Below are 25,828 nucleotides of genomic sequence, written 5' to 3' on the forward strand. Positions count from 1 at the left end.
CTATCGGTGTGATTATAAATGGAGCAATTGCTATGGGAAACGGTATGAAGGTTCCTCAAAACATAAAAAATAGAACTACTATGAGATCCAGCAATCTCATTTCTGGATATATACCCAAAAGAATTGACAGCTGAGTCTCAAAGAGATATCTGCATACCCATATTCATAGCAGGGCTATTCAAAATAGCCAAGAGGTGGAAGCAAGCCAAATATCCATCCACAGATGAACAAAAAAACAAAATATGCTATAGACACACAGGAGATTATTATTCAGCCTTACCCTGTCATATGCTACAACATGAACCTTGAGGACATTAAGCTATGTGAAATAACTGTCACAAAAAGACAAATGCAATATAATTCCACTTACAGGAGGTATCTAAAGTAGTCAAATTCATAGAAACAGAAAGTAGAACGGTGGTTACTGGGCTGGGGGAGGAGGAGTAAAGGGAAATCTCTGTTTAGTGGGTACAGAGTTTCAGATTTACAAGATGAAAAAGTTCTGGAGATCTATTTCACAACAATGTGAATAATTGTTTTTTTTTGAGAGACACAGAGAGAGAGAGCACGTGTGCAGGTTCAGGGTGTGGGAGGGGCAAAGGGAGAGAGAGAGAATCTTAAATAGGTTCCAGGCCCAGAGTGGAGCCCAACCTGGGGCTCAATCTCACAACCCTGAGATCACAACCTGAGCTGAAATCAAGAGTCCGCCACTTAACTGAGCCCCCCAAGTGCACCCACCAATGTAAATATACTTAACACTAATGAATTGTACACTTAAAAACAGTTAAAATGGCAAATTTTATGCTACATGCTTTTTATCACAATGGAAAAAAAGAAAAGGAAAAGGAGAGAATTTAGGACAACATGCTACTTCTTTAATGATCACTATCACCAGTGTGTTATCTCTAGTGTGTCAACATATAGTCAAAATGAGGGTAAAAGAAAGGACAGCATCTATCTGGACCTACTTTACTTGTTGGAAAAATAAATCAGTGCCAAGTTAATCCCAGGACTAAATCTCTTCTACATTAACATTACTCATGATGTTACCAACTGGTTCCCAGCAGCAATGGGGGCTGCCTTTGTGCTACTACCACAGACTTGACTGTGATTTTACATAGCCTAGTTACAAAAAGCAAGCATTCAGCCAAGTATTTGTTGCACTGTATCTGAAATAACTAGTGTGCAAAGACATCCTTAGCTGGCACCAAAGAAGTTTTTAAAATCAGGTTATAGATGTCCCTAAGATAAATTGCTAACAACAGTCGAGTCACTGAACCATAGCTGAGATGCCATAATCTGGAACCTGAAGATGTTGGTAGCTGGAAAGAAAAGGGATCAGCTATATCATGCAACTGTCAACTTGCTACCAATGAGTCCAACCTAATGAGGTAATATCCTCCAGGATGAGCTTTGAGAACTTAGAGTGAACAGGAAACCTATGATGTGAGAAGTGGACCTTGCACTACATCCTTTGGGATCTCCTGAAATGAAATGCTTCACTACAGTGGCACCAGGTTACACTGCTTTCTGCTAGCCCCCCTAGGAATCATACAGCTATTAATCTGGCATCAGCAATTACTCACCTTGGACAAGCGGCTACTTGCTAGATAGTTCATTTCTATCCAGGTCAAGAGGAAGAAGTCACACTATTCATTTACTAACCTATAATGGTTTATAGGTTTTCTAAATAGACTTTATCTGTATATGTGATTACTGTCCAACTTCTCTGGTATTGAAATATATCTTTAGGAGAAAATCAAGTCAGTTCTGGCATCTCAGTTGAACTTCCAGCTCTTATACTACCAGCAGTATGACCCTGGAGCTCAGATTTGTCGTTGGTAAAACAAGACCAATAATAGCTCTTCCACAGGGTTGTCATCTAAATTAAATGAAAGGACCTATAACAGAACCTGGCACATAGTAGATGCTGATCCCTTCCTTCTTCCTTACACTAGAGCAGGGGTCAGCAAATCTTTCCTGTAACAATAAATAGTTTAGCCTTTGCAAACCATCAATCTCTGTCACAACTACTTAATTCTGTCATAGAAGCACAAAAGCAGACATTGATGATGAGAGCAGCTGTGTTCCAATCTTACATTGTTTTAAAAATTAGGCACTGGGCAAGCTATAGTTTGCCAATCCCTAATACTTACACCACATAAGACACCGCTCAGTAAGTTAATCTTTCACCATTCTGTTTGATTTCATCTGCTCCAGACATGCCCTCTCCTCCTTTTTCTTCATTACTTTTACTCCATTTCTTGAATGCTCCACAACAACTGAATCTAGTTCAATGGTTTGATTAACTTTTTCACTTTTAATTTTGGGCCTTGCGAAGCTCCCATTGGAGGTGAACACTCAACCTGAGATGCTCAATTACTTCATCCACATGATAGGTTCTGGGAAAATCAACCATATTTGAGCAAAATCCCCTTAATTCCCACCAGGAGATTGGGAAAGGAATGTCTCTTAGGAACTCACAGAGTTAACAGAAGAATTTTTATTTGTGGAGAAGAATAGGCTGTAACTTTTTTTGTAGGTTTTAAAATATTGCTTAATACATGCATTTGCATTTGCTTGTATATGTGTAAAGAACTTCTTAGAGGACATATAAACTAAAACAACAGTGATCACCTTCAATGAGGTGGGAGCCCAAGATGGAGAATAAAGAAGAGAAAAAAAATTTTACTAGATATTTTTAAACATATATGTTTTTAAGTCATGTGAACATATGTATTCAAAGAAATTAATTTTTCTACAGAATAAAAAAAATTAAAAAAATATTTCACATTCACATACAAGGCTACTATAAGAAAGACTCAAATATGAGGGGTGGGAAATGACAGGAACCTAAAAGGTGTCTAAGATCCTTGTCACCCTAACACCCAGGTGTTATCCCAGGGATTCTATCATAGCCCCATAAAGTCCTCAATTTGTTGTGCCTTCAATCTTGTATTCTGTGTGACTCAGAGAGAAGACGGGAGAGCTGGGTATATGAAGGGAGGAGGAAGCACACCACTCCCCATTTGGTAGGGGTGGAATCAGAAGCAGGATGTATCCCTCAGTATCTTATAACTTTTTCATATCAGGCCACCATTCTTCCCATGGAGTTCCACATTCCTTCCCTTCTTGTCTCAGCCTGTGCCACATTTACACTCTTGTTATTGCATCTTTTCTATCTTCAAATAAGCTTTAATTTTTTTCTAAATGAAATGTTTATTTGATTTACTTTCAACTATCACCCTTTGCCTCCTATTACCTTCTCAACCCAATTCCTTGAGCTATGAATGATTCTTTCACTTTTTAATCATCTATAATCCAGTTTCTACCTCCATTCATTGATTGAATCCATTTTTCTCTAAGGTCCTCATTGACCATCTCAACCAAATCTAAAGGTTGCTTCTTCATCTTTGTTCTTATTCTTCTCCATATCCCTTTTACAGAGAACAAAGCTATGTCCATCTTACATCCCTTCTTCCTCCATTTACTTAGCATCCAAGAACCGTCTCTGTGGAGTGAACCTCTCCCTTGTTCCTGCCTCATAAGTGGGAGAGAACTTGAGTCTCAGTTACCACCCCTCTTCTCTTCCCCATCTATCCTCATTCTCTCAGGGAATTCATCTATTCTCAAGACTTTATCTAGAACTGGGCAGCCTAGGAAAAGTGATTTTACCTCTCTGCACTCGATTTCATCCACTCTAAAATGGAGATTCATTCATTTATTCAACAGTCTTTACTGAGCACTTACAATATGCCAGGCACTGTTATAGGTGTATTAGATTCATTAGCAAGCTAAACAGATAAATATTCCTTCCCTCACAGAGATTCCATTCTAGCTGGGGGAAACAGTAAACATGCTAAGACAACAAATACACTAAACAAAATTATAAAGAATGACAGAACACAGTGAGAGCTGTAGGAAAAACAAGAAGCCTTCCGGTTATACCTTTTATTTTTGTAAAGATATATTTATTTATTATTTTAGAGAGACAGAGGGAGGGGGGAGAAGGAGAGGGAGGGAGGGAAAGGGAGAGAGAGAGAGAGAATACTGATCTCACAACCCTAAGATCATGACCTGAGCAGAAACCAAGGGTCAGACACCCAAATGACTGAGCCACCGGGACACCTCATGGGTTATACCTTTTCAAAGGTGGTCAGGGTAGGCTTCTCTGAGAAGTTAATACTTCAGCAGACTCAGAACAGGTTAAAAAAATTAGAAATGAGAACATCTGATGGGAAGGACGCAGGCAGAGGGAAGTGACAAAGATTCTAAAAGCATGGGCATGCCCACCTTGTTCTAGGAACAGCAAAGAACCCAGTGGGAATGGGGTGAAGTGAGCATGAGGAAGAGCAGTTAGGAATCAGGTCAGAGAGGAAATCAAGGGAACAGTCTGTGGAGGGCCTCTGCAACAGGAGCTGGTGCAGGGTTTTGAGCAGAGAGGTGATCTGATCTGATCCATGTTTCAAAAGGATCATTCTGGGGATCCCTGGGTGGCGCAGCGGTTTGGCGCCTGCCTTTGGCCCAGGCCGCGATCCTGGAGACCCAGGATCGAATCCCACGTCGGGCTCCCGGTGCATGGAGCCTGCTTCTCCCTCTGCCTATGTCTCTGCGCCTGCCTCTCTCTCTCTGTGACTATCATAAATAAATAAAAATTAAAAAAAAAAAAAACAAAAAAAAAAACAAAAGGATCATTCTGGCTGCTGTGTTAGAAACAGACTGTAATAGGAGCAGGATGGGAGCAGAGAGACCAATTAGGAGGCTAGGACCAAAGTGGGAATACTGCAGGTTGGTGGGGGGAGAGAAGTGGTCTATTTTGGATAATAAAACCTACCTTGTAGGGTTGTTTGAAAATCCTATGAGAAAGTTACTGCAGGTAAAGTACCTAGCACATGATATAAAGATGTTAAATAACACCTTCTCTTAATATGTTATACTTGCAGGTAGAACAGGTTCTCTAGGTCACTATAGGTAGATCAAAGCTAGAGTGTGAAGTCCTAGGTCAACCGACCTGGAGGTTGGCAGCTGCCCCACTGAATTGATAAAGGTAGGCTGGAGTGACCAAGAGGCTTAATGCTCTCTCAGCCTTTACTTCATATCCCAACTCCAGGACCTCACAAGATACTTCCTCTTAACGGTTTTATCATATAATCAATATCAATGTACTTATCTTTTAAATTACCTGCCTCATCTCCACCTCAAGCCAGCTACCCATCCAAATGCTTTCTTCTACTAAAGATATACCGGTCCCCAGAGGCTGAACTTATCTTTGCAGGATAATGGAAACAAAACATGCTACCATTGGAAATTGGTATTGTGGCCATCATCTGCGTAAAACATCTCTATTTACAAAAGAAGAAACAAGGCCCAGAGTGAAACATGATCAGCCACAGCCCACTCCAGGCTTGAATGGCTGAGCAAGGCCTGGAACCACTTTTCTGGGTCCTGCTTTTTTCAATAGCCTTCCCCACCTTTGCCAGTCCCACATCACAGCTGTCCCTTAGACTGGCTGCCATGGCCACCATCATAACCGCCATGACCTCCTTCCTATTAGCATCAGCTAAATCTTCCAGAAAGGCTACTGGAGGCCATGGCCCACACTGCTTTACATGTGCTGGCTCTGAGTTCAAACCCTTATTCTGTAATTACCAGCTGTGAGGCCTAAAGCAAGTTTTCTAACCCTGGTCTGCCTTAGCCTTGTCATCTGAAAAAGTCCTACCTTCTAATTGCCTTGTACTGGCTTTCAGTGCCTTGTAGCCACTGGGTCTGTTATACTTATGGGAACTTTCACTGCTCTCTCTTCACGGACCTTCCAGTCAGGACTCTGTACCCCCACCCCCCATAAGCATGCTCATCCCCAGTTCCCACCTCTGTGTTTTGGTTTGTGCTCCTCCTACCTAAAATACCCACTATCCTCTCTGTCTAAATCCTGGCATGCCCTTCAAAATTCCACTGAAGGTTTGGCCCTTCACAAGAACTTCCCAGGCAAGTCCTGGCTTCACTGATATTACTTCTTCTTTACAGTATGACACTATTTACATGCAGTATATATCGATCACTTCCTTACTGAGGCGTGGGAGCATTTAGTTAATAGTATGGACTCTAGAGCAGACTGCCGGGTCTCTCTCAGCCTCAATCTCCTTATCCATACAATGAGACTGATATTAGGGTTGCCATAGGGATTGGATACATAAATTCTTAGTAAAAATAATTATCAATATATATTACTATTATATATATTGCCATTAGCTTTTCCTTTGTTTTACACACCTTCATTTTCTTCCTCCAGGTTAGCCTGTCCATGTGTATTATACTTTTATCCAGTGTTTTAAATTACAGAGCTCAGTTCTGAGAATTTTGACATCTGTTCTCAAAGATTTCATCTAACAATCCATTCTAAAAGCATAGATTTGGGGCACCTGGGTGGCTCAGCCACTTAAGCGACTGTCTCTTGATTTAGGCCCAGGTCATGACTGAGCTCCAAGTTGGGCTCTGCACTAGGGGTGGAGCCAGCTTAAGATTCTCTCTCTACCTCTCCTTCTGCCCCTCACCCCCTCTCTGCTCCTGTGCACATGCTCACTCGCTTTCTCAGTAAACAAACAAACAGATTTACCCAAAATATCAACTCCCCATCTCAGAGCCACAGATGGTACAGAGAATAGGAAGCATGGTTATTAGCCAGGGGCCTCAAAAAGGAGGAAGATTGAAGAAACACAAAGATTCCCCCCAATATTAGAAACATCTGGTTTATTTCTATAGGGAGTTAACATTGGGAATGGTAAACTATTCTGGGGTTAGAACAAACAAATCAAAAATCAGTGAGGATAACTGCAACATTCCATTCACGTATTCCTGAGGTACTGGTGTGTGCACAGCTACTGCTCTACTTTATTTTGTTGTATTCCACCCAAAGGGGCCCACCATTCATCAGGAACCATGTTAGGTGTGAGCAATATCTACAGGGATTCCTATACCAAGCAGGGACACAGCAGGCTAAGGCACTGACAAGAGTAGTTCCTAAAGATACATACTCTGTTGCAATGGAGTGATCATTGTGCTTCTCCTTCTCTTCTTCTGAGGAATCAGGCTTATCAAACATAGTAACATTTTTATTATGAGGATGGGGAGGGATTGACCTTTCCCCAGAACTACTTCCAAAGATCAGGTAAGAAATCTTTCAAGTTAAGAAGACCACCTTACCTCTATTTTTTCCCATATGGCTTCATAGTTGTCTTGGTGTTGAATATCTTGCATCAGTTTCTGAATTAAAGCGGATTTTGTGGCTGAATGGCTATCATTTTTCTCAGAGGATGAAGCTCTCTCGGACTTCTCATCAATGTATTTTTTCATACTGGAGAGAGGCATACACAACTCCTCGTCGGAAAGAATGTCACTCAGGGGCCCAGATTCCACGCTCTCTCCCAGTGAAGAGGCTATGTCACTGGACGAGCTTGGAGACACTCTGCCCAGCCTTGTATGCTTCTTCTTGACATGGTACGTTGGGTAGATCTCAGAATCTGAATTCATTTCAGACAGTTCCCAGTCATCAATATTTTGGATGGTTTCTCCTCTGGGTTTCTGAGGCAGCAGCTTTGTTAGGTTTTCCAACTTTAAAGCTAAAACTTCTGTCTGCTTAAGATGAGAGGGTAGTGCTAAGTATTCATCAGAGCCATACCAGGCCTCCACAACCTGACCATTCCTGGTGACGTGACTTGGGGAGGAGGAGTAAATTTTTTTGCTTTTGTTTTTTGAAAGAAGGGGTACTGGAGACACCATGTTGTCTGAGTCAATAGAGGATTCGCTACTTTGGGTAAAAGGTGGTGAACTGGATGTTTCTGACTGTGCTGGCAATTTGGCATTCCAACTTTTCTGATTACACGGCTCAAGTGAGGATGGGGAAACGGACTCTGTTTCTGGCCCCTCTGTGGCCTTGGGAGTACCTGAAGGAATTCCATTCGGCACTACTGAGTTCCTCCTGTTTTTGGCTTGCTTGCCAGAACTGGCTCCCCGTTTAGGTGTTCGGCACAGAGGCCCCTCTTCTGGGGCTTTTTGTGGCTTTTTAAGTCGAGGTTTCTCTTTATGGCAGTCACTAAGCCTTCCCAGGCTGGAGGATATTTCCTTGATGCGACTTTTGATGGTGCTTTCAAGATTCCCATCTCCCACCTTGTGCAAACACTCATAGGACTGGCTGGCAGCAGCAGGACTGTTGGGGTAGGAAGACTGTAACACCAAACTAAGCTTGGATCTGTCAGGAGGATCCACTAGAGAGGGGGTGCTTCTGCTCATCTCAGGCTTGAGATCAGCCATCTGCTTCTTTCTTGCAGTGCCTTTCAGATTATTCTTCAAAGTTTCCTCTTTAAGGAAAAGCCCTCTTTTGGGCAACGTGGGCTGTGTGGGAGAGTCCTCATTATAGTTAAAGCAATCTCTGATGGATCGCTTGGGAGTTGCATTTTCACAAGGCAGAGGCTGTTGGTTCTTTGTCCCAAGTTGTGAGGAAGAACTGGATTCTTGCTTCACAGTCTCAGGAGGGGCTTGATCAGCATTTGTCAGAGCTTCCCCTGAAGATGATGTCCCGGGCACTAAGCTCAGTTGCTCCTTGACTGTCAAAGCACTGCTTTCCTCACATCCATTTTTGTCATCTGCTGAAAGAGATACCTGAGGTCCCTCCTCACTTGCTGCTTCGCTGCAGTTGGAAGGGATGGGGTCAGTAGCCACAGTGAGTAACCCAACGCTTCGGATGAGCTCGGGGAACTCCTTTTCCATCTCACTGTAGCTCCAAGAGTCAAAGGGTTTGGTTTTGACCTGGCTAGAGGTCATGTCACCTAGGCCACCGAGCAAATCCTCACTTGGACTATAGTCAGACAGTTCGAAAGCAGTAATACCACAATCCAGAGACAAGTAATTTTGAGAGCATTTGATAGTTAACTGTCCTGAGTCATCCACTTCTGTTAGAGAATCAAGCCGGCCCTGAAACAGACAAGGGCAACAGTTTCAGTAAATGCGACATCAATTATACTCAACTAGCTGTTCAAATGAAATCTCAGCAGAGGCCACTGTAAAGGTGAAAAAATGCAGCAGTCTCAACTGCTTCTGGTTTAACAAATAGAGAGGCATATTAATCAATTATATTGCTTTCTATAGTATCCTGTTCTTAAATATTTCAGGACTTTTCTTTAATCTGGAGAATACAGCCTTGATAGAAATGGTCAAGGTCAAGCCAAAAATAGCCATTCTTCCCTTAACTTTCCATTTTAAAATAGCCCATAGGCAGAGGCCGGGAGGGCCCAGGACAGCAAGGACGCTCCTGCCCCGAGCTGAGCAGATCAGCGGCCCCGCCCCGGAGCCTCCAGGCCCTGCAGACAGAGAGCCCCGTAGTTCCTGCGGGTGCTGACTCCAGGCTTCCAGAGCTGCCATAGCCACTGTGGCTGTTCCTCCTGGGGCCTCACGGGGTAAACAACCCCCGCTGAGCCCTGCACCAGGCAGGGGCAGAGCAGCTCCCCCAAGTGCTAACACCTGAAAATCAGCACAACAGGCCCCTCCCCCAGAAGACCAGCTGGACGGACCAGTTCCAGGGGAAGTCAAGGGACTTAAAGTCTACAGATTCAGAAGATACTCCCCCGTGTTTTTTGTTTTTTTTTTTTTCTTTTCTTTTTGATTTCTGATTGCTTCCCCCACCCCCCTTTTTTTTCACCTTTCTTTCTCTTTTTCTTTTTTTCCCTTTTTTTCTTCTTTTTCTTTTTTCTCTTTCTCTTTTCTTTCCTTCTCTCTCTTTCTCTCCTTTTCCCAAAACAACTTGTTTTTGACCACTCTGCACTGAGCAAAATGACTAGAAGGAAAACCTCACCTCAAAAGAAAGAATCAGAAACAGTCCTCTCTCCCACAGAGTTACAAAATCTGGATTACAATTCAATGTCAGAAAGCCAATTCAGAAGCACTATTATACAGCTACTGGTGGCTCTAGAAAAAAGCATTAAGGATTCACGAGACTTCATGACTGCAGAATTTAGATCCAATCAGGCAGAAATTAAAAATCAATTGAATGAGATGCAATCCAAACTAGAAGTCCTAATGACGAGGGTTAACGAGGTGGAAGAATGAGTGAGTGACATAGAAGACAAGTTGATGGCAAAGAGGGAAACTGAGGAAAAAAGAGACAGACAATTAAAAGACCTTGAAGACAGATTAAGGGAAATAAATGACAGCCTAAGGAAGAAAAACCTACGTTTAATTGGGGTTCCCGAGGGCGCCGAAAGGGCCAGAGGGCCAGAATATGTATTTGAACAAATCCTAGCTGAAAACTTTCCCAATCTGGGAAGAGAAACAGGCATTCAGATCCAGGAAATAGAGAGATCTCCCCCTAAAATCAATAAAAACCGTTCAACACCTCGACATCTAATAGTGAAGCTTGCAAATTCCAAAGATAAAGAGAAGATCCTTAAAGTAGCAAGAGACAAGAAGTCCCTGACTTTCATGGAGAGGAATATTAGGGTAACAGCAGACCTCTCCACAGAGACCTGGCAGGCCAGAAAGGGCTGGCAGGATATATTCAGGGTCCTAAATGAGAAGAACATGCAACCAAGAATACTTTATCCAGCAAGGCTCTCATTCAAAATGGAAGGGGAGATAAAGAGCTTCCAAGACAGGCAGGAACTGAAAGAATATGTGACCTCCAAACCAGCTCTGCAAGAAATTTTAAGGGGGACTCTTAAAACTCCCCTTTAAGAAGAAGTTCAGTGGAACAATCCACAAAAACAAGGACTGAATAGGTATCTTGATGACACTAAACTCATACCTGTCAATAGTTAACTCTGAACGTGAACGGGCTTAATGACCCCATCAAAAGGCGCAGGGTTTCAGACTGGATAAAAAAGCAGGACCCATCTATTTGCTGTCTACAAGAGACTCATTTTAGACAGAAGGACACCTACAACCTGAAAATAAAAGGTTGGAGAACCATTTACCATTCAAATGGTTCTCAAAAGAAAGCAGGGGTAGCCATCCTTATATCAGATAAACTAAAATTTACCCCAAAGACTGTAGTGAGAGATGAAGAGGGACACTATATCATACTTAAAGGATCTATCCAGCAAGAGGACTTAACAATCCTCAATATATATGCCCCGAATGTGGGAGCTGCCAAATACTTAAACGAATTATTAACCAAAGTGAAGAAATACTTAGATAATAATACACTTATACTTGGTCACTTCAATCTAGCTCTTTCTACCCTCGATAGGTCTTCTAAGCACAACATCTCCAAAGAAACGAGAGCTTTAAACGATACACTGGACCAGATAGATTTCACGGATATCTACAGAACTTTACATCCAAACTCAACTGAATACACATTCTTCTCAAGTGCACATGGAACTTTCTCCAGAATAGACCACATACTGGGTCACAAATCGGGTTGGAACCGATACCAAAAGATTGGGATCGTCCCCTGCATATTCTCAGACCATAACGCCTTGAAATTAGAACTAAATCACAAGAAGAAGTTTGGAAGGACCTCAAACACGTGGAGGTTAAGGACCATCCTGCTAAAAGATAAAAGGGTCAACCAGGAAATTAAGGAAGAATTAAAAAGATTCATGGAAACTAATGAGAATGAAGATACAACTGTTCAAAATCTTTGGGATGCAGCAAAAGCAGTCCTGAGGGGGAAATACATCGCAATACAAGCATCCATTCAAAAACTGGAAAGAACTCAAATACAAAAGCTAACCTTACACATAAAGGAGCTAGAGAAAAAACAGCAAATCGACCCGACACCCAGCAGAAGAAGAGAGTTAATTAAAATTCGAGCAGAACTCAATGAAATCGAGACCAGAAGAACTGTGGAACAGATCAACAGAACCAGGAGTCTTTGAAAGAATTAATAAGATAGATAAACCATTAGCCAGCCTTATTAAAAAGAAGAGAGAGAAGACTCAAATTAATAAAATCATGAATGAGAAAGGAGAGATTACTGCCAACACCAAGGAAATACAAACGATTTTAAAAACATATTATGAACAGCTATACGCCAATAAATTAGGCAATCTAGAAGAAATGGACGCATTCCTGGAAAGCCACAAACTACCAAAACTGGAACAGGAAGAAATAGAAAACCTGAACAGGCCAATAACCAGAGAGGAAATTGAAGCAGTCATCAAAAACCTCCCAAGACACAAGAGTCCAGGGCCAGATGGCTTCCCAGGGGAATTCTATCAAACGTTTAAAGAAGAAATCATACCTATTCTAATAAAGCTGTTTGGAAAGATAGAAAGAGATGGAGTACTTCCAAATTCATTCTATGAGGCCAGTATCACCTTAATTCCAAAACCAGACAAAGACCCCACCAAAAAGGAGAATTACAGACCAATATCCCTGATGAACATGGATGCAAAAATTCTCAACAAGATACTAGCCAATAGGATCCAACAACACATTAAGAAAATTATTCACCATGACCAAGTAGGATTTATCCCCGGGACACAAGGCTGGTTCAACACTCGTAAATCAATCGATGTGATTCATCATATCAGCAAGAGAAAAACCAAGAACCATATGATCCTCTCATTAGATGCAGAGAAAGCATTTGACAAAATACAGCATCCATTCCTGATCAAAACTCTTCAGAGTATAGGGATAGAGGGAACTTTCCTCGACATCTTAAGAGCCATCTACGAAAAGCCCACAGCAAATATCGTTCTCAATGGGGAAGCACTGGGAGCCTTTCCCCTAAGATCAGGAACACGACAGGGATGTCCACTCTCACCACTGCTATTCAACATAGTACTGGAAGTCCTAGCCTCAGCAATCAGACAACAAAAAGACGTTAAAGGCATTCAACTTGGCAAAGAAGAAGTCAAACTCTCCCTCTTCACCGATGACATGATACTCTACATAGAAAACCCAAAAGCCTCCACCCCAAGATTGCTAGAACTCATACAGCAATTTGGTAGCGTGGCAGGATACAAAATCAATGCCCAGATATCAATGGCATTTCTATACACTAACAATGAGACTGAAGAAAGAGAAATTAAGGAGTCAATCCCATTTACAATTGCACCCAAAAGCATAAGATACCTAGGAATAAACCTAACCAAAGAGGTAAAGTATCTATACCCTAAAAACTATAGAGCACTTCTGAAAGAAATTGAGGAAGACACAAAGAGATGGAAAAATAATCCATGCTCATGGATTGGCAGAATTAATATTGTGAAAATGTCAATGTTACCCAGGGCAATTTACACGTTTAATGCAATCCCTATCAAAATACCATGGACTTTCTTCAGAGAGTTAGAACAAATTATTTTAAGATTTGTGTGGAATCAGAAAAGACCCCGGATAGCCAGGGGAATTTTAAAAAAGAAAACCATATCTGGGGGCATCACAATGCCAGATTTCAGGTTGTACTACAAAGCTGTGGTCATCAAGACAGTGTGGTACTGGCACAAAAACAGACACATAGATCAATGGAACAGAATAGAGAACCCAGAAGTGGACCCTGAACTTTATGGTCAACTAATATTCGATAAAGGAGGAAAGACTATCCACTGGAAGAAAGACAGTCTCTTCAATAAATGGTGCTGGGAAAATTGGACACCCACATGCAGAAGAATGAAACTAGACCATTCTCTTTCACCATACACAAAGATAAACTCAAAATGGATGAAAGATCTAAATGTGAGACAAGATTCCATCAAAATCCTAGAGGAGAACACAGGCAACACCCTTTTTGAACTTGGCCACAGTAACTTCTTGCAAGATACATCCACGAAAGCAAAAGAAACAAAAGCAAGAATGAACTATTGGGACTTCATCAAGATAAGAAGCTTTTGCACAGCAAAGGATACAGTCAACAAAACTAAAAGACAATCTACAGGATGGGAGAAGATATTTGCAAATAACATATCAGATAAAGGGCTAGTTTCCAAAATCTATAAACAACTTATTAAACTCAACGCCAAAGAAACGAACAATCCAATCATGAAATGGGCAAAAGACATGAAGAGAAATCTCACAGAGGAAGACATAGACATGGCCAACATGCACATGAGAACATGCTCTGCATCACTTGCCATCAGGGAAATACAGATCAAAACCACAATGAGATACCACCTCACACCAGTGAGAATGGGGAAAATTAACAAGGCAGGAAACCACAAATGTTGGAGAGGATGCGGAGAAAAGGGAACCCTCTTACACTGTTGGTGGGAATGTGAACTGGTGCAGCCACTCTGGAAAACTGTGTGGAGGTTCCTCAAAGAGTTAAAAATAGACCTGCCCTAGGACCCAGCAATTGCACTGCTGGGGATTTACCCCAAAGATTCAGATGCAATGAAACGCCGGGACACCTGCACCCCGATGTTTCTAGCAGCAATGTCCACAATAGCCAAACTGTGGAAGGAGCCTCGGTGTCCATCGAAAGATGAATGGATAAAGAAGATGTGGTCTATGTATACAATGGAATATTCCTCAGCCATTAGAAACGACAAATACCCACAATTTGCTTCAACATGGATGGAACTGGAGGGTATTATGCTGAGTGAAGTAAGTCAATCGGAGAAGGACAAACAGTGTATGTTCTCATTCATTTGGGGAATATAAATAATAGTGAAAGGGAATATAAGGGAAGGGAGAAGAAATGTGTGGGAAATATCAGAAAGGGAGACAGAACATAAAGACTCCTAACTCTGGGAAATGAACTAGGGGTGGTGGAAGGGGAGGAGGGCGGGGGGTGTGGGGTGAATGGGTGACGGGCACTGAAGGAGACATTTGACGGGATGAGCACTGGGTGTTATTCTGTATGTTGGTAAATCGAACACCAATAAAAATTAATTTATTAAAATAAATAAATAAAAATAAAATAGCCCATAGTTTATTTAATAAGCGCTTCTTATGTGATGCCTTCAGTAATAAAATTCTGGGAACAAAGTAATATAAGAATAAAATCTAAAAAAAAAAAAAAAAGAATAAAATCTCCACAAACTTCTGCTTTGCACATTACTATCACTCCAGCACCTACAACAGTAGCTAGCTTATAGAAGATGCTCAATAAATGTGTTTAAGTGGTATAACCAATTTCACAAGTCTGTCATGTTAACTATATATTCACAAATCACAAAGGTGAACTACTGAATTTGCATGCATCACAGAAACAGTTCAGGACCAGCTTCTGTTCATACCCGCCCCTTTGAAGATCAACACGGGTAATCCTGGAGAAAAGTAATGAATATCAAAACTTACCATCTTAGTCCCTGTCCCCTCTCTCTCACGTGCGTTCCTCTCCCCCACTCCCATTGGTGTATGTTAGATATCAAGTGCCTTCCGCTCTTGTTATTTATAACTCAAGATAGGCCAGAATTTGATTTGAAAGCCCTCTCTGCTAAAAAAAAAAAAAAAAAAAAAAAAAAAAAAAAAAAAAAAAAAAAAAAGACTTTACACGTGAGTATTTTTAATCTTCAATTATGTGATGAAGGCTTTTATCTGATCACTAACGCAGTTTCTTTTTTAAAGAAGATTTAATTACTTGAGGAGGGGGAGGGGCAGAAGGAGTGAGAATCCTCAAGCAGACTCCCCACTAAGCACAGAGCTCAATGCAGGGCTTGATCCCAGGACCCTGAGATCATGACCTGGGATGAAACCAAGAGTCGGCCGCTTAACTGACTGAGCCACCCAGGCACCCTTCATCACTAATGCAGTTTCTTTTTTCTTTTCTTTTTTTTAAAGATTTTATTTATTTATTCATTAGAGACACACACAGAGAGGCAGAGTCATAGAGGGAGAAGCGGGCTCCCTGAGGGAAGACTGATGTGGGACTCAATCCCAGGACCACGACCTGAGCCAAGGCAGACACTCAACCACTGAGCCACCCCTGCCCCACTAATGCAATTTCTAATAGCATACAACAAATGGGGAGATTTTTGATTGACAATTTGCTGAAGACAGAAGGGCCCTAGAATCCTTTCATGCCTATCAGGCTAAGGACAGCCTGATGTAATCTAGTTTTTTAGGAAGAGAAGGAAAGAAACTAAAAAGTGAAGGGTCGTTTCTTCTCCTGGAGGAGGAACCAAGTGAACAAACTGAAGCCAGAAGTCATGTGGCTGCTGAACCCCTCCTTTCAGCCAGGTTGTCCCAAGATCCAGGTACTCTAGGACCTTCCACTGGTTTTTTTTGTTCATTTGTTCATTTTGCTTTTGGAAGTTTTCTCTCCTTTTGTAATTTCACCTTGCCTTTACCTCCTACTCCTCTCACGGGTACTCCACAATATTCAGATAAATAATAATAATAATAATAATAAGCCACCTCATCAACTTTTTTAAGCCCCAATTTCCTCATGTATAAATGGGGAAGGTTTATTCCTACTATTACTTTTTCATTGAATCCTCACAATAACTTTCTTCTGGGGTCTGTACTACAGTCCCTGTTTTATATAAGAGGAACCGAAGCCAAAAGAAGGTACATAACTAGCATTTGACCTCACATCTAGAGGCCGAGCTAGACCTTAAATGGAGGTTTTCTGACCCAGAGTCCACACTCTGATCTCTGTATCACAATTTTCTTTGATTCATTGAATATTATTTTCAACAGACATACCCCCTCCTCCAGCTTGTTTTCCATATTGCCACATTGTAAAAAGTAACCTTGGGGCACCTGGGTGGCACAGTTGGTTAAGCATCCAACTCTTGGTTTCAGCTCAGGTCATGAGTTCAGGGTCATGAGATCAAGCCCCATATCAGGCTCCACACTCTGTGGGGGGTATGCTTGGAATTCTCTCTCTCTCTTTCCCTCTATCCCACCCCCCTCATCACCATACTCTCTCTCTAAAATAAATGAATAAATTTTTTTTTAAAGAGTAATCTTTAAAAATTGCAAACATGATGCTTCCTGCTATTAGCTTTGTTAGATTCTTGCTATTGGATTAAAAACCCAGACCCTTCTAAGAACATACATATAGAGGCCTCTCTCAAGCCACCATCCCCTCCCTGGCTGCACCCAACCAAAGTGTCCTCCTTTCAGTTTTTGAACATAATGAGTTCCTTCAGCCTCATGGCTTTTGTATGTGGTATTTCCTTTGTCAGGAAAGCTTCCCACCAGGGTGCCTGGGTAGCTCAGTTGGTGAAGCACCTGCCTTTGGCTCAGGTCATGATCGCAGAGTCCTGATTTCAGAGTCCTGGGATCAAGCCAGGTGTTGGGCTCCCCAATGTCTGCTTCTCCCTCTTCCTCTGCTCCACCCCCCCTGCTTGTGCTTTCTTATTTACTCTCTCAAATAAGCAAATAAAATCTTAAAAAAAAAAAAAGAAAGAAAGCTTCCTACCTACAACACCCCTTAACTAGTTTACTTGTACTCATCCCTCAGACCTTAGATCAAGCTTCACTTCTTCAAGATTCGAAATTCCCACCTAAGTCAGATTTTTTTTAGCTCTCATAAAACTATGTTGTTTTTCCTTTAAGCATTTACCTCAATCTGTAAATAAATACTATTGTGATTATTTGATTAATTTGTTTACCCTATTGGTTTATAAGTTCCACAGGAGTATAAATCATATAGAAAATGGCTGACTAACCAGAACACGTGCAACATTTAGCATAGTGACATGCATAGAGTAAGTAATCACAGATGTATCTGTTCAATACATGAATGAATGGATGAATCTGACGATGTTTTGGAATGTAACTCTATGCTTTCATGTAATTTCTTCCTCTGATTATGTAGTTTTAGTTGACTCTAGTGAATAAAAGACTGAGTTTAAGAGTCAAATTCTGGCTCTACCACAAATTAGCCATGTGACCATGTGCCAGTAGCCTGATGTCATTAAACCTCAATTCCTTCACCAGTACAAAAGCAAATGATAAGCCATGTGAAGGCCATTGTGAGTCTTAAATGAGATAATAAAGGTAAGACACAAATCTGGCACATGAATAGGTGCTCAATGAATGTTCACTTTTATTACTTATTATATTATTACTTTTACTAATCAAGTATATTGAGGAGGCAAGTTTATTCAAAATGAGAGGTATCCCTATGCTAAATTACACTGCACAAAAATGAGAAACCAATATTAACTTCCAATCTCAATAAAAATTATCTAAATGGAACTGTGTGGCTTTTATGCTTCATACCTGGACTAAAAGAAGCCAAAACCAACAAGGAATCAGCCAGCTGAACAAAAGTCACACTTCATTCAAAATTTTTTTTTACAAATTTTTTAAAGATGTATTTATTTATTTATTCATTCATTCATTCATGATAGACATAGAGAGAGAGAGAGAGAGAGAGAGAGGTAGAGACACAGGCAGAGGGAGAAGCAGGCTCCATGCAGGGAGCCCGATGTGGGGACTCGATCCCTGGACTCCAGGATCACGCCCTGGGCTGAAGGCAGATGCTCAACCGCTGAGTCATCCACGTGTCCCTTATTTAATTATTTGAATTTGGTTGTTCAGTACTCAGAACTTAATACTTTTACAAAATTAGTATTATAAATGATGGTTAAGTTCCTAAACTCTCTCATAAGTTGGTATTTAAATTACTAACTAGTTGAAATTTGCATCATTTTTCTATCATTTTTACCATATAAGTACAGCACTGTAGCTACCTAAGTGAGGTGAAAGAGGTTTTAAGTAAAAGTGTTTCCACGATGGGTAGAGAAAAAGAAATTTGAGAGTTCAGGTAAAAATTAGACTCTTACAAGTGTCAATCACCTGTTTCTATAGCCCAGGGAAAGTATCTGATGTCCTCTGTGATGGTGACAGAACTCTAAGATCAGGAACACTGTCATGCTTGAAAATAACTGGTACTCAGTAAATGATATTAGATGAATATCTGATATGAGGCTACATCTCAGCTAATAGGGGATGGCTACGTTTTCCTAAGTCTTCCCCTGAAGATCCCTTCTGTAGCCAGTCCTTTGTTTGGAGAAGAAAATACCACGCTCAAAAACACTCAGTGCCCCTTTGGTTCCAACCAGGCCAACTATTTCTGTGCATGGCTGATTGTCACTCAGGGGTGACTATTTTTAATAAGACTCCATTTTTAATTTGGAAAAAAAACCCTCCCTGAAAAACAAAACAAAAAACAGCACACAGTGTATTATCTACTTCATATCCTAAAGACCAAATTATAAGCATTTATCCATGCATTTTTTAAACTGTTATTAAGAGGATTCTTCAAAAGTATTTTTCTAGATTTCACCATCCATACAGAGGCAATTTTTAAAAAAGAAAGTTCTTGGGGTGCCTGGGTGTCTCAGTTGGTTAAGGTCTGCCTTCAGCCGATACAATAATATCATCTGTAAAATAATAACGGCACCTTCCCAGCCTACCTCCTGGAACTATTTGAGGCTCTAACAAAACTATGAGGGTGATTCCTAACCTGTGTTATTCATCTTTGAATGCCTAGTACCTTATACATAGTAGGAAAGCAATAAATATTTAAGAATGATACAAAGAAAAGCAGAAAGGAAGGGAGGGGCAGAGGAGAGAGGGAGGGAAGAACTACTATTATTACAACAGAGATCAATTAAGAGCTGGTTTATTTGTTCCATTTAATTAATCCCAGCTTTATGTCCTTAAGTGGTCACTTAACCTCTCTTAGATTCAGTTTTTCCATCTATAAAATGGAACTATTTTTAATATACCTTACCCTCCTTACTATATGAAACAATAAAGCGTTCGTCAAAGTATCTGAAATGTAAAAAATTTCAGTACAACACATTTTATACACAATGTTGAGCTTTGCTCTGTTTTTTATTCGTTTAGTTGGTTGGTTTTGTTTTAGCAAAACATTTGCTAATTTGCTTACAAAATATGGTCTGTGTCATATTTAAATAAAAGAACTAAACTTACACATTTTGTTTTTGCAAAGACAGAAAGAGAAAGAACTTGCCACTTTCCCAGCTTTCCAACTTATCCTTCAATGTGGCTCAGAGACAAAAACTACAAAAACTTACAAAAAGAGAAAATGAATTCACTTTTACTGGAAGGACATCTACTATTTCAGTTTATCAGCCTGTTTTATGCCATTTCCCTCTTCATTCTACAAATTTTTTGCACCTGAATATATTCTGATAAAGCTTAGAATTTTATCCTAATTCCCTTCCTGTTTTCCACAATCCCAGTGTTCTTGCTGTCAGAAACAAAAAAAATAAGCAGTCTTTGAAATGTTCTCATGGAGTCACACTAGAAGGACAAATAGGATCAGGTTTTCACAGCTTTAGGAAGTATAATGGAAACTGTGCTTCAATTTATAGAAAAATATCCACAAAGCAGATGGCTGAGAATCCACCGTTCTTCTATCCCTCACACAACATATTCTTGCATATTTATGACAGAACTAAAGAATTTCAAATATGAAAATGCACTAAATTGTTTCCACTCAATCTGTAAATAATTGTTGAGCTCACATTGTGAGAGCCATACCTACTTAATATAAACTCAAAATATGAAATGGTGGCCAGTGACAATTAGTTAGCCTCAATGGCTCTTCATCATTATCTCGGGTACCGCTTCTTGAATGACACAAGTTCAAACTAGTGCATGATGAACATATTCCACAAAACACCACCAGTGATAACAAGAAGTCCTAGAATACTGCTATATCTCCTGCTCTACAACAAAGAGCTGGTGACCAATAAATGTTTATTTGATGAATAAATAAATATGTAAAATGAACTGATTTTATCCAGTGATTTCTTATGCCTGCCCACCCCCCTCCAGTAGTAGAAAGTAGGCAGATCTGATGACTGATCAATACTGGATGTTGGGCAGAGCCAGCAGGACACATAAGGAGGAATGACAGCAACAACAAAGTATAGCCTGGGGATGGCAGGTGCTATCTCAAGAAAGAGGGTTTCAGAATTTAGATACGTCTTTCCCTCATCTCTCCCTCACTGCATACACCTCATGAATACCACATTTAGGGCAGAGTTGGACAAGCTGGGCTTCTCCGTAGTCTCCCAGGACCACAAGAGTCCCAGTCAAGGACACACTAAGGATCCCATCTGGGAGCGATGGCATCTGGGCACTAACACACACACCCTCTTGTTCATTCTATGACTTAAAAAAAGGACTCTACTAGAGGACTCTACCACCTCCCTCACTGCCACAATAACAGGAAAGGATGAAGACAAAGAACCTAAAACTTCAAGTGGATCTTGATTCTCATAAACTTCCAGGGCCTGCAGGGAATTTGCTTCAGCAAGAGTATCATTATTATGAAAACAATAATCAACAAGTATAAATAATTTATGAGAATAGGCACAGAGTTGTTTTGTGTTGTTGATAATGTAGGAGCCACTGAAACATTAATTAATACTGAATTATGCAACACTCATTATACTGTCTTTTAATCTTATTTATTTATACAAGTGTCTTATAAACTTTTATATATATTTTCCACAAAACCAAGGGTAGAGCATGAAAGTGGATGTCAAGAGCCAAGGGACTATCTACACACACACACACACACACACACACACACAGTCCTTGTTTTGCACAATGCTTTACTCCTATATATGTCAAGTTTTATGTGGGATTAGGAGAGTTCATTTGAATTCAAATTCTCAGTGTTCATTCTTTTTTTAAATTTATTTTTATTTTTTTTTATTTATGACTGTCACAGAGAGAGAGAGAGAGAGAGGCAGAGACACAGTCAGAGGGAGAAGCAGGCTCCATGCACCGGGAGCCTGACGTGGGATTCGATTCCGGGTCTCCAGGATCGGGCCCCGGGCCAAAGACAGGCGCCAAACCACTGCGCCACCCAGGGATCCCTGTTCATTCTTTTTTTTAAAGATTGATTGATTGATTGATTGATTGATTGATTTGAGAGAGAGTACAAATGGGGTTGAGGTGAGGGGTGATATACAGAGGGAGAGGGAGAGGGACAAGCAGACTCTGCTGAATGCTGAGCCCAACACAGGATCAATCTCACAACCCCCAGATCATGACTTGAGCTGAAATCAAGAGTTGGATACTTAACCAACTGAGCCACCTAGGAGCCCCTACAGTGTTCATTCTTGAGCCATGCATCAAAAGTGACAACAAACTCTTTAAACTACTCTTAATATAAGTACAAAAAAATCCAGATACATTAGTTGTATAAAATTCCAAAGCTCATTTGACTCATTGCATCCAGAATGATTTTTTCTTTTTTTTTTTTATTTTTTTTTTTTATTTAGTTATGATAGTCACAGAGAGAGAGAGAGGCAGAGACACAGGCAGAGGGAGAAGCAGGCTCCATGCACCGGGAGCCCGACGTGGGATTCGATCCCGGGTCTCCCGGATCGCGCCCTGGGCCAAAGGCAGGCGCCAAACCGCTGCGCCACCCAGGGATCCCCAGAATGATTTTTTCAAAGCATGAATGTAATCATGTCGATTCCTTAAACAAACTCTCCTGCTGACCCTAAAATGAAGTTCAGTTCTTTTAATGTGGTTTTTGTTTTGTTTTGCTTTGTTTCTTTATTTTATTTATTTATTCATGAGAGACACAGAGAGAGGCAGAGACATAGGCAGAGGGAGAAGCAGACTTCCTGTGAGGAGCCCGATGCAGGACTCTATCCCAGGACCCCAGGATCATGACCTGAGCTGAAGGCAGATGCTCAACCACTGAGCCACCCAGGTGTCCCTAATATGGTTTTTAATATGGCTTTTCATCTTCATCATCTGACCTCCACTTACCTATTTGTTCAAATCCTGGTCCTTTGAACTTTTTGATCCAGTGTTGTCTATAGCTCTCTGAATCTGTCATTCTCTTACTTCTGGATCTTTGATGATGAAATTCCTTCTGTCTAGAACACTTTCTACCTCTGTTACCCAGTCTAATCCTGCTTCTCCTTCAGGTTCCAGACTGGACCCACTTCCTCTGGAAAAGCTTTTCTGTCTGAATTAGGTGACCCTCTCTGACATCCAGCGGCATCATATAGACTTGTCACAATCTGTCCTTAATGTCTAACTTTTTGTCTCTATCTAGTACTAGACTCCTTGAAGGCAAAGACCACATTTTGATCACTATTATATTATTAGCACCTAGTGCCTAGCCATCATAAGTGCTCAATAAATATTTATCAAATAACTGAATGGGCAACAAGAAGCCAGGTTAGCACCAACGATTATGAGTGGTCAGGTGTGAATTAACTATGGCCTAAATAAAGCTTTATTCACATTAGAAGTGCCCTAGCCTCTGGTCACTATACCTAGATTCAAAACCTGGCTCAGGACTTGATTATTTACTTTGAAAGGATTCCTATCCCACCTCTCTGAAATGAAAACTCTCAGATGACTACACTTGATGACACATTACTTGGCTTCAAATACCCACCTCCTTTGTCTCTTCAGAGAAAGCCTGCAGAATGTCCGTCTGCCTGGTGTAGTTGCCATTGGCGTCCTGCAGACCCTGCAGGATTCGCTCCCGCAGGACCAGCACCGAGACTCGGAGCTGGTGCCAGAGGAGCTGCACCGCGTGGATGTCCACGATCACATTGACGGAGTAGGACAGCAGCTTCAGGGAGAACTCTGTTTCAAGGAGGGCATGGATTTGCTCAACGTGATCAGAAATATCTTCGCAAATGTCCTGCAGTAAAGAAAAACAAAATATATGAAGATTATCTAGGCTTATTTTGAGGGAGAGGACTCACTCCTTCACTTGACACCAATCGTCAGGGCCAGCAACTCAGGTAAACCACATGTTGGCTAACTTACCTTTGTTTTAGATCAGATACATAGTTGCAGGTCATTTTCCTGGGCACCAGACCAGTTCATAGGAACTCCCAACCCTTTTCAATGAGTCAAGGGGTCTTTCGTGTAAGGGACAATTGTCACATTCCCATAATAACAGATTTTAATATTTAAGTTCATAAGCATATCTAAATTTCAACCCGCACTTTGTAATCAGAATCACTCTTTTCTTAGACCTTTTTTGAGTATAGTTGACACACAATGTCACATTAGTTTCAGGTGTACAACATAGCAATTCAACTTCTCTATACATTATGCTATGTTCACAAGGGTAGGTACCATCTGTTACCACACAGTGCTATTACAACATCATTGACTATGCTCCCCAACCTATGCCTTTTATCCCTGTGATACTTATCCCATAAATGGAAGCCTGTATTTCCCACTCCCCTTCCCCCATTGTAGCCATCCTCCCTCCCCGCTTCCCTCTGGAAACCACAATTGGTTCTCTATATTTATAGGTCTGACAGGATTACTTTTTAAGGAAGCAAGCCAGAAAAGCCCCAAGGACAAAGAAAGACAAAATTATAGTTTTGTTTTAAGACCTGTACATTTTAAACAAAACATTACTAAATCAAAGTTTCAGTCTCCTCCACACATACTATTAAGTAGGCAGATTTGGTGTCTGATATGTCATTTGTCCTTACAATTTCCTAAATTCCCATTGTGCTGTCAGAAGCCAGCAGCATGAAATGGGTAGCATCAATAGTAATATTTATTTGAGCAATTTGAATCCATTAAGCATCAAAAGGATGTCCATGTCAGCTAAAAGTACTCAGTGATTCATTCTTTCTTATGCCTCTGTGATTTTTTTTTAAATGGGGTTTTTATTTATGATTTCTGTTAAGGCTAAAATTTTAGGATAACATTTGAGGTCTGAGTCCTATCATGAGTATCCAAACAGTCAGTCTGTGCTAGAAACAACCCTTCAATTTCATATGAATTCAATTAGTTGTTTCTAAAGAAAAACTAAAGTGGAATCTGTATTTACTACATAATAGTAGGGGAAAAAATCTATTTAAGAATGATGGGAAGTTGTGTTGAATTTTTAGTAATAATTATTGTACAATTCCAATAACTGTTCCAATATTATTTCTTGAAGACCAAGAATTGGTGATAGTTATATAGATTGGTGATAATAATTTGAAATAGATTAAAAGTTTAAACAGATTTTGGAGTCCTAATTAGGTAAAGTTCTTACAAATGTAGCCCATGAGCACATGTAGTCCAAAAGGGATTTGGGACAAAAATCACATTTCCAATCAAACAAATCCATTCAAACACATTTCCATTTCAATCAAACCAGTGCATGGGAACCACTCACAGCTAGGTTAATCAGTCAATGCTAGCCTTTGGCACATGAAAGTAGGCCTTAAATATTCCATATTGCCTGGGTCTCAGCAGATGCCTGCTTGGAGCATCTACTCGATTTACCTCCTACACTTCTCATTCCTGATACCTTGCCCACCACCATCCCAAAGCAAATGTCCTGTATCCTTTGCCCTCTTAGGATATTCATTTCTATGTAGTACTGTGTTGCCTTGGGAAACTTTCTTCCTCCTGCAGCTGATCTCATCCAAATTCTTTGTACTTTCCTGGCTAATATTTCCATTCCACTGTAAAACAAAAACAAAACTCTACTTAACTTTTTTTTAAGATTTTATTTGTTTATCCATGAGATGGCAGAGAGAGAGAGAGAGAGAGAGAGAGAGAGAGAGAGGCAGAGACATAGGCAGAGGGAGAAGCAGGCTCCATGCAGGGAGCCTGCTGCGGGACTCAATCCCAAGACTCCGGGATCACACCCTCAGCCAAAGGCAGACACTCAACCACTGAGCCACCCAGGCAACCCAAAACTCTACCTAACTTTTTCACAGAATTGTACTTCTATCTCCTTCTCCTACCCAAACCTGATTCTGTCCAAGGCTCCTGCTTCCCCCACTGCCTTGCCAGTAAAGGCTGCTCACTCTCCTAGCCCTCACCTGAAAGATGGGGAGGGAAGGGATGCTAGGGGAAGGGCAATCTATGGTGCTTCTTTACCACTTTCTGATCATTTTTCTTTTGTCCTCATACTAACATGCTTTATTTTCACTAGGTGCCCAGTGTCTGCTTA

At 40.8% G+C, this 25,828-nt stretch overlaps 1 protein-coding gene across 1 annotated transcript in view; it reads right to left on the minus strand.

Annotated features, from left to right (window-relative positions):
• Positions 1 to 25,828, minus strand: part of AKAP6 (A-kinase anchoring protein 6) — a 482,960-nt gene that overhangs the window by 261,526 nt on the left and 195,606 nt on the right. Inside the window, exons 3-4 of the mRNA XM_055309349.1 lie at positions 23,303 to 23,554; positions 7,201 to 8,967 (exon numbers count right to left, since the gene is read on the minus strand). Of these exons, the coding sequence (XP_055165324.1) occupies positions 7,201 to 8,967; positions 23,303 to 23,554 (2,019 nt within the window). The remainder of the gene's footprint in view (positions 1 to 7,200; positions 8,968 to 23,302; positions 23,555 to 25,828) is intronic.

This window comes from Nyctereutes procyonoides, unplaced genomic scaffold (assembly GCF_905146905.1).
Source record: "Nyctereutes procyonoides isolate TBG_1078 unplaced genomic scaffold, NYPRO_anot_genome, whole genome shotgun sequence".
Lineage (NCBI taxonomy): Eukaryota > Metazoa > Chordata > Mammalia > Carnivora > Canidae > Nyctereutes > Nyctereutes procyonoides.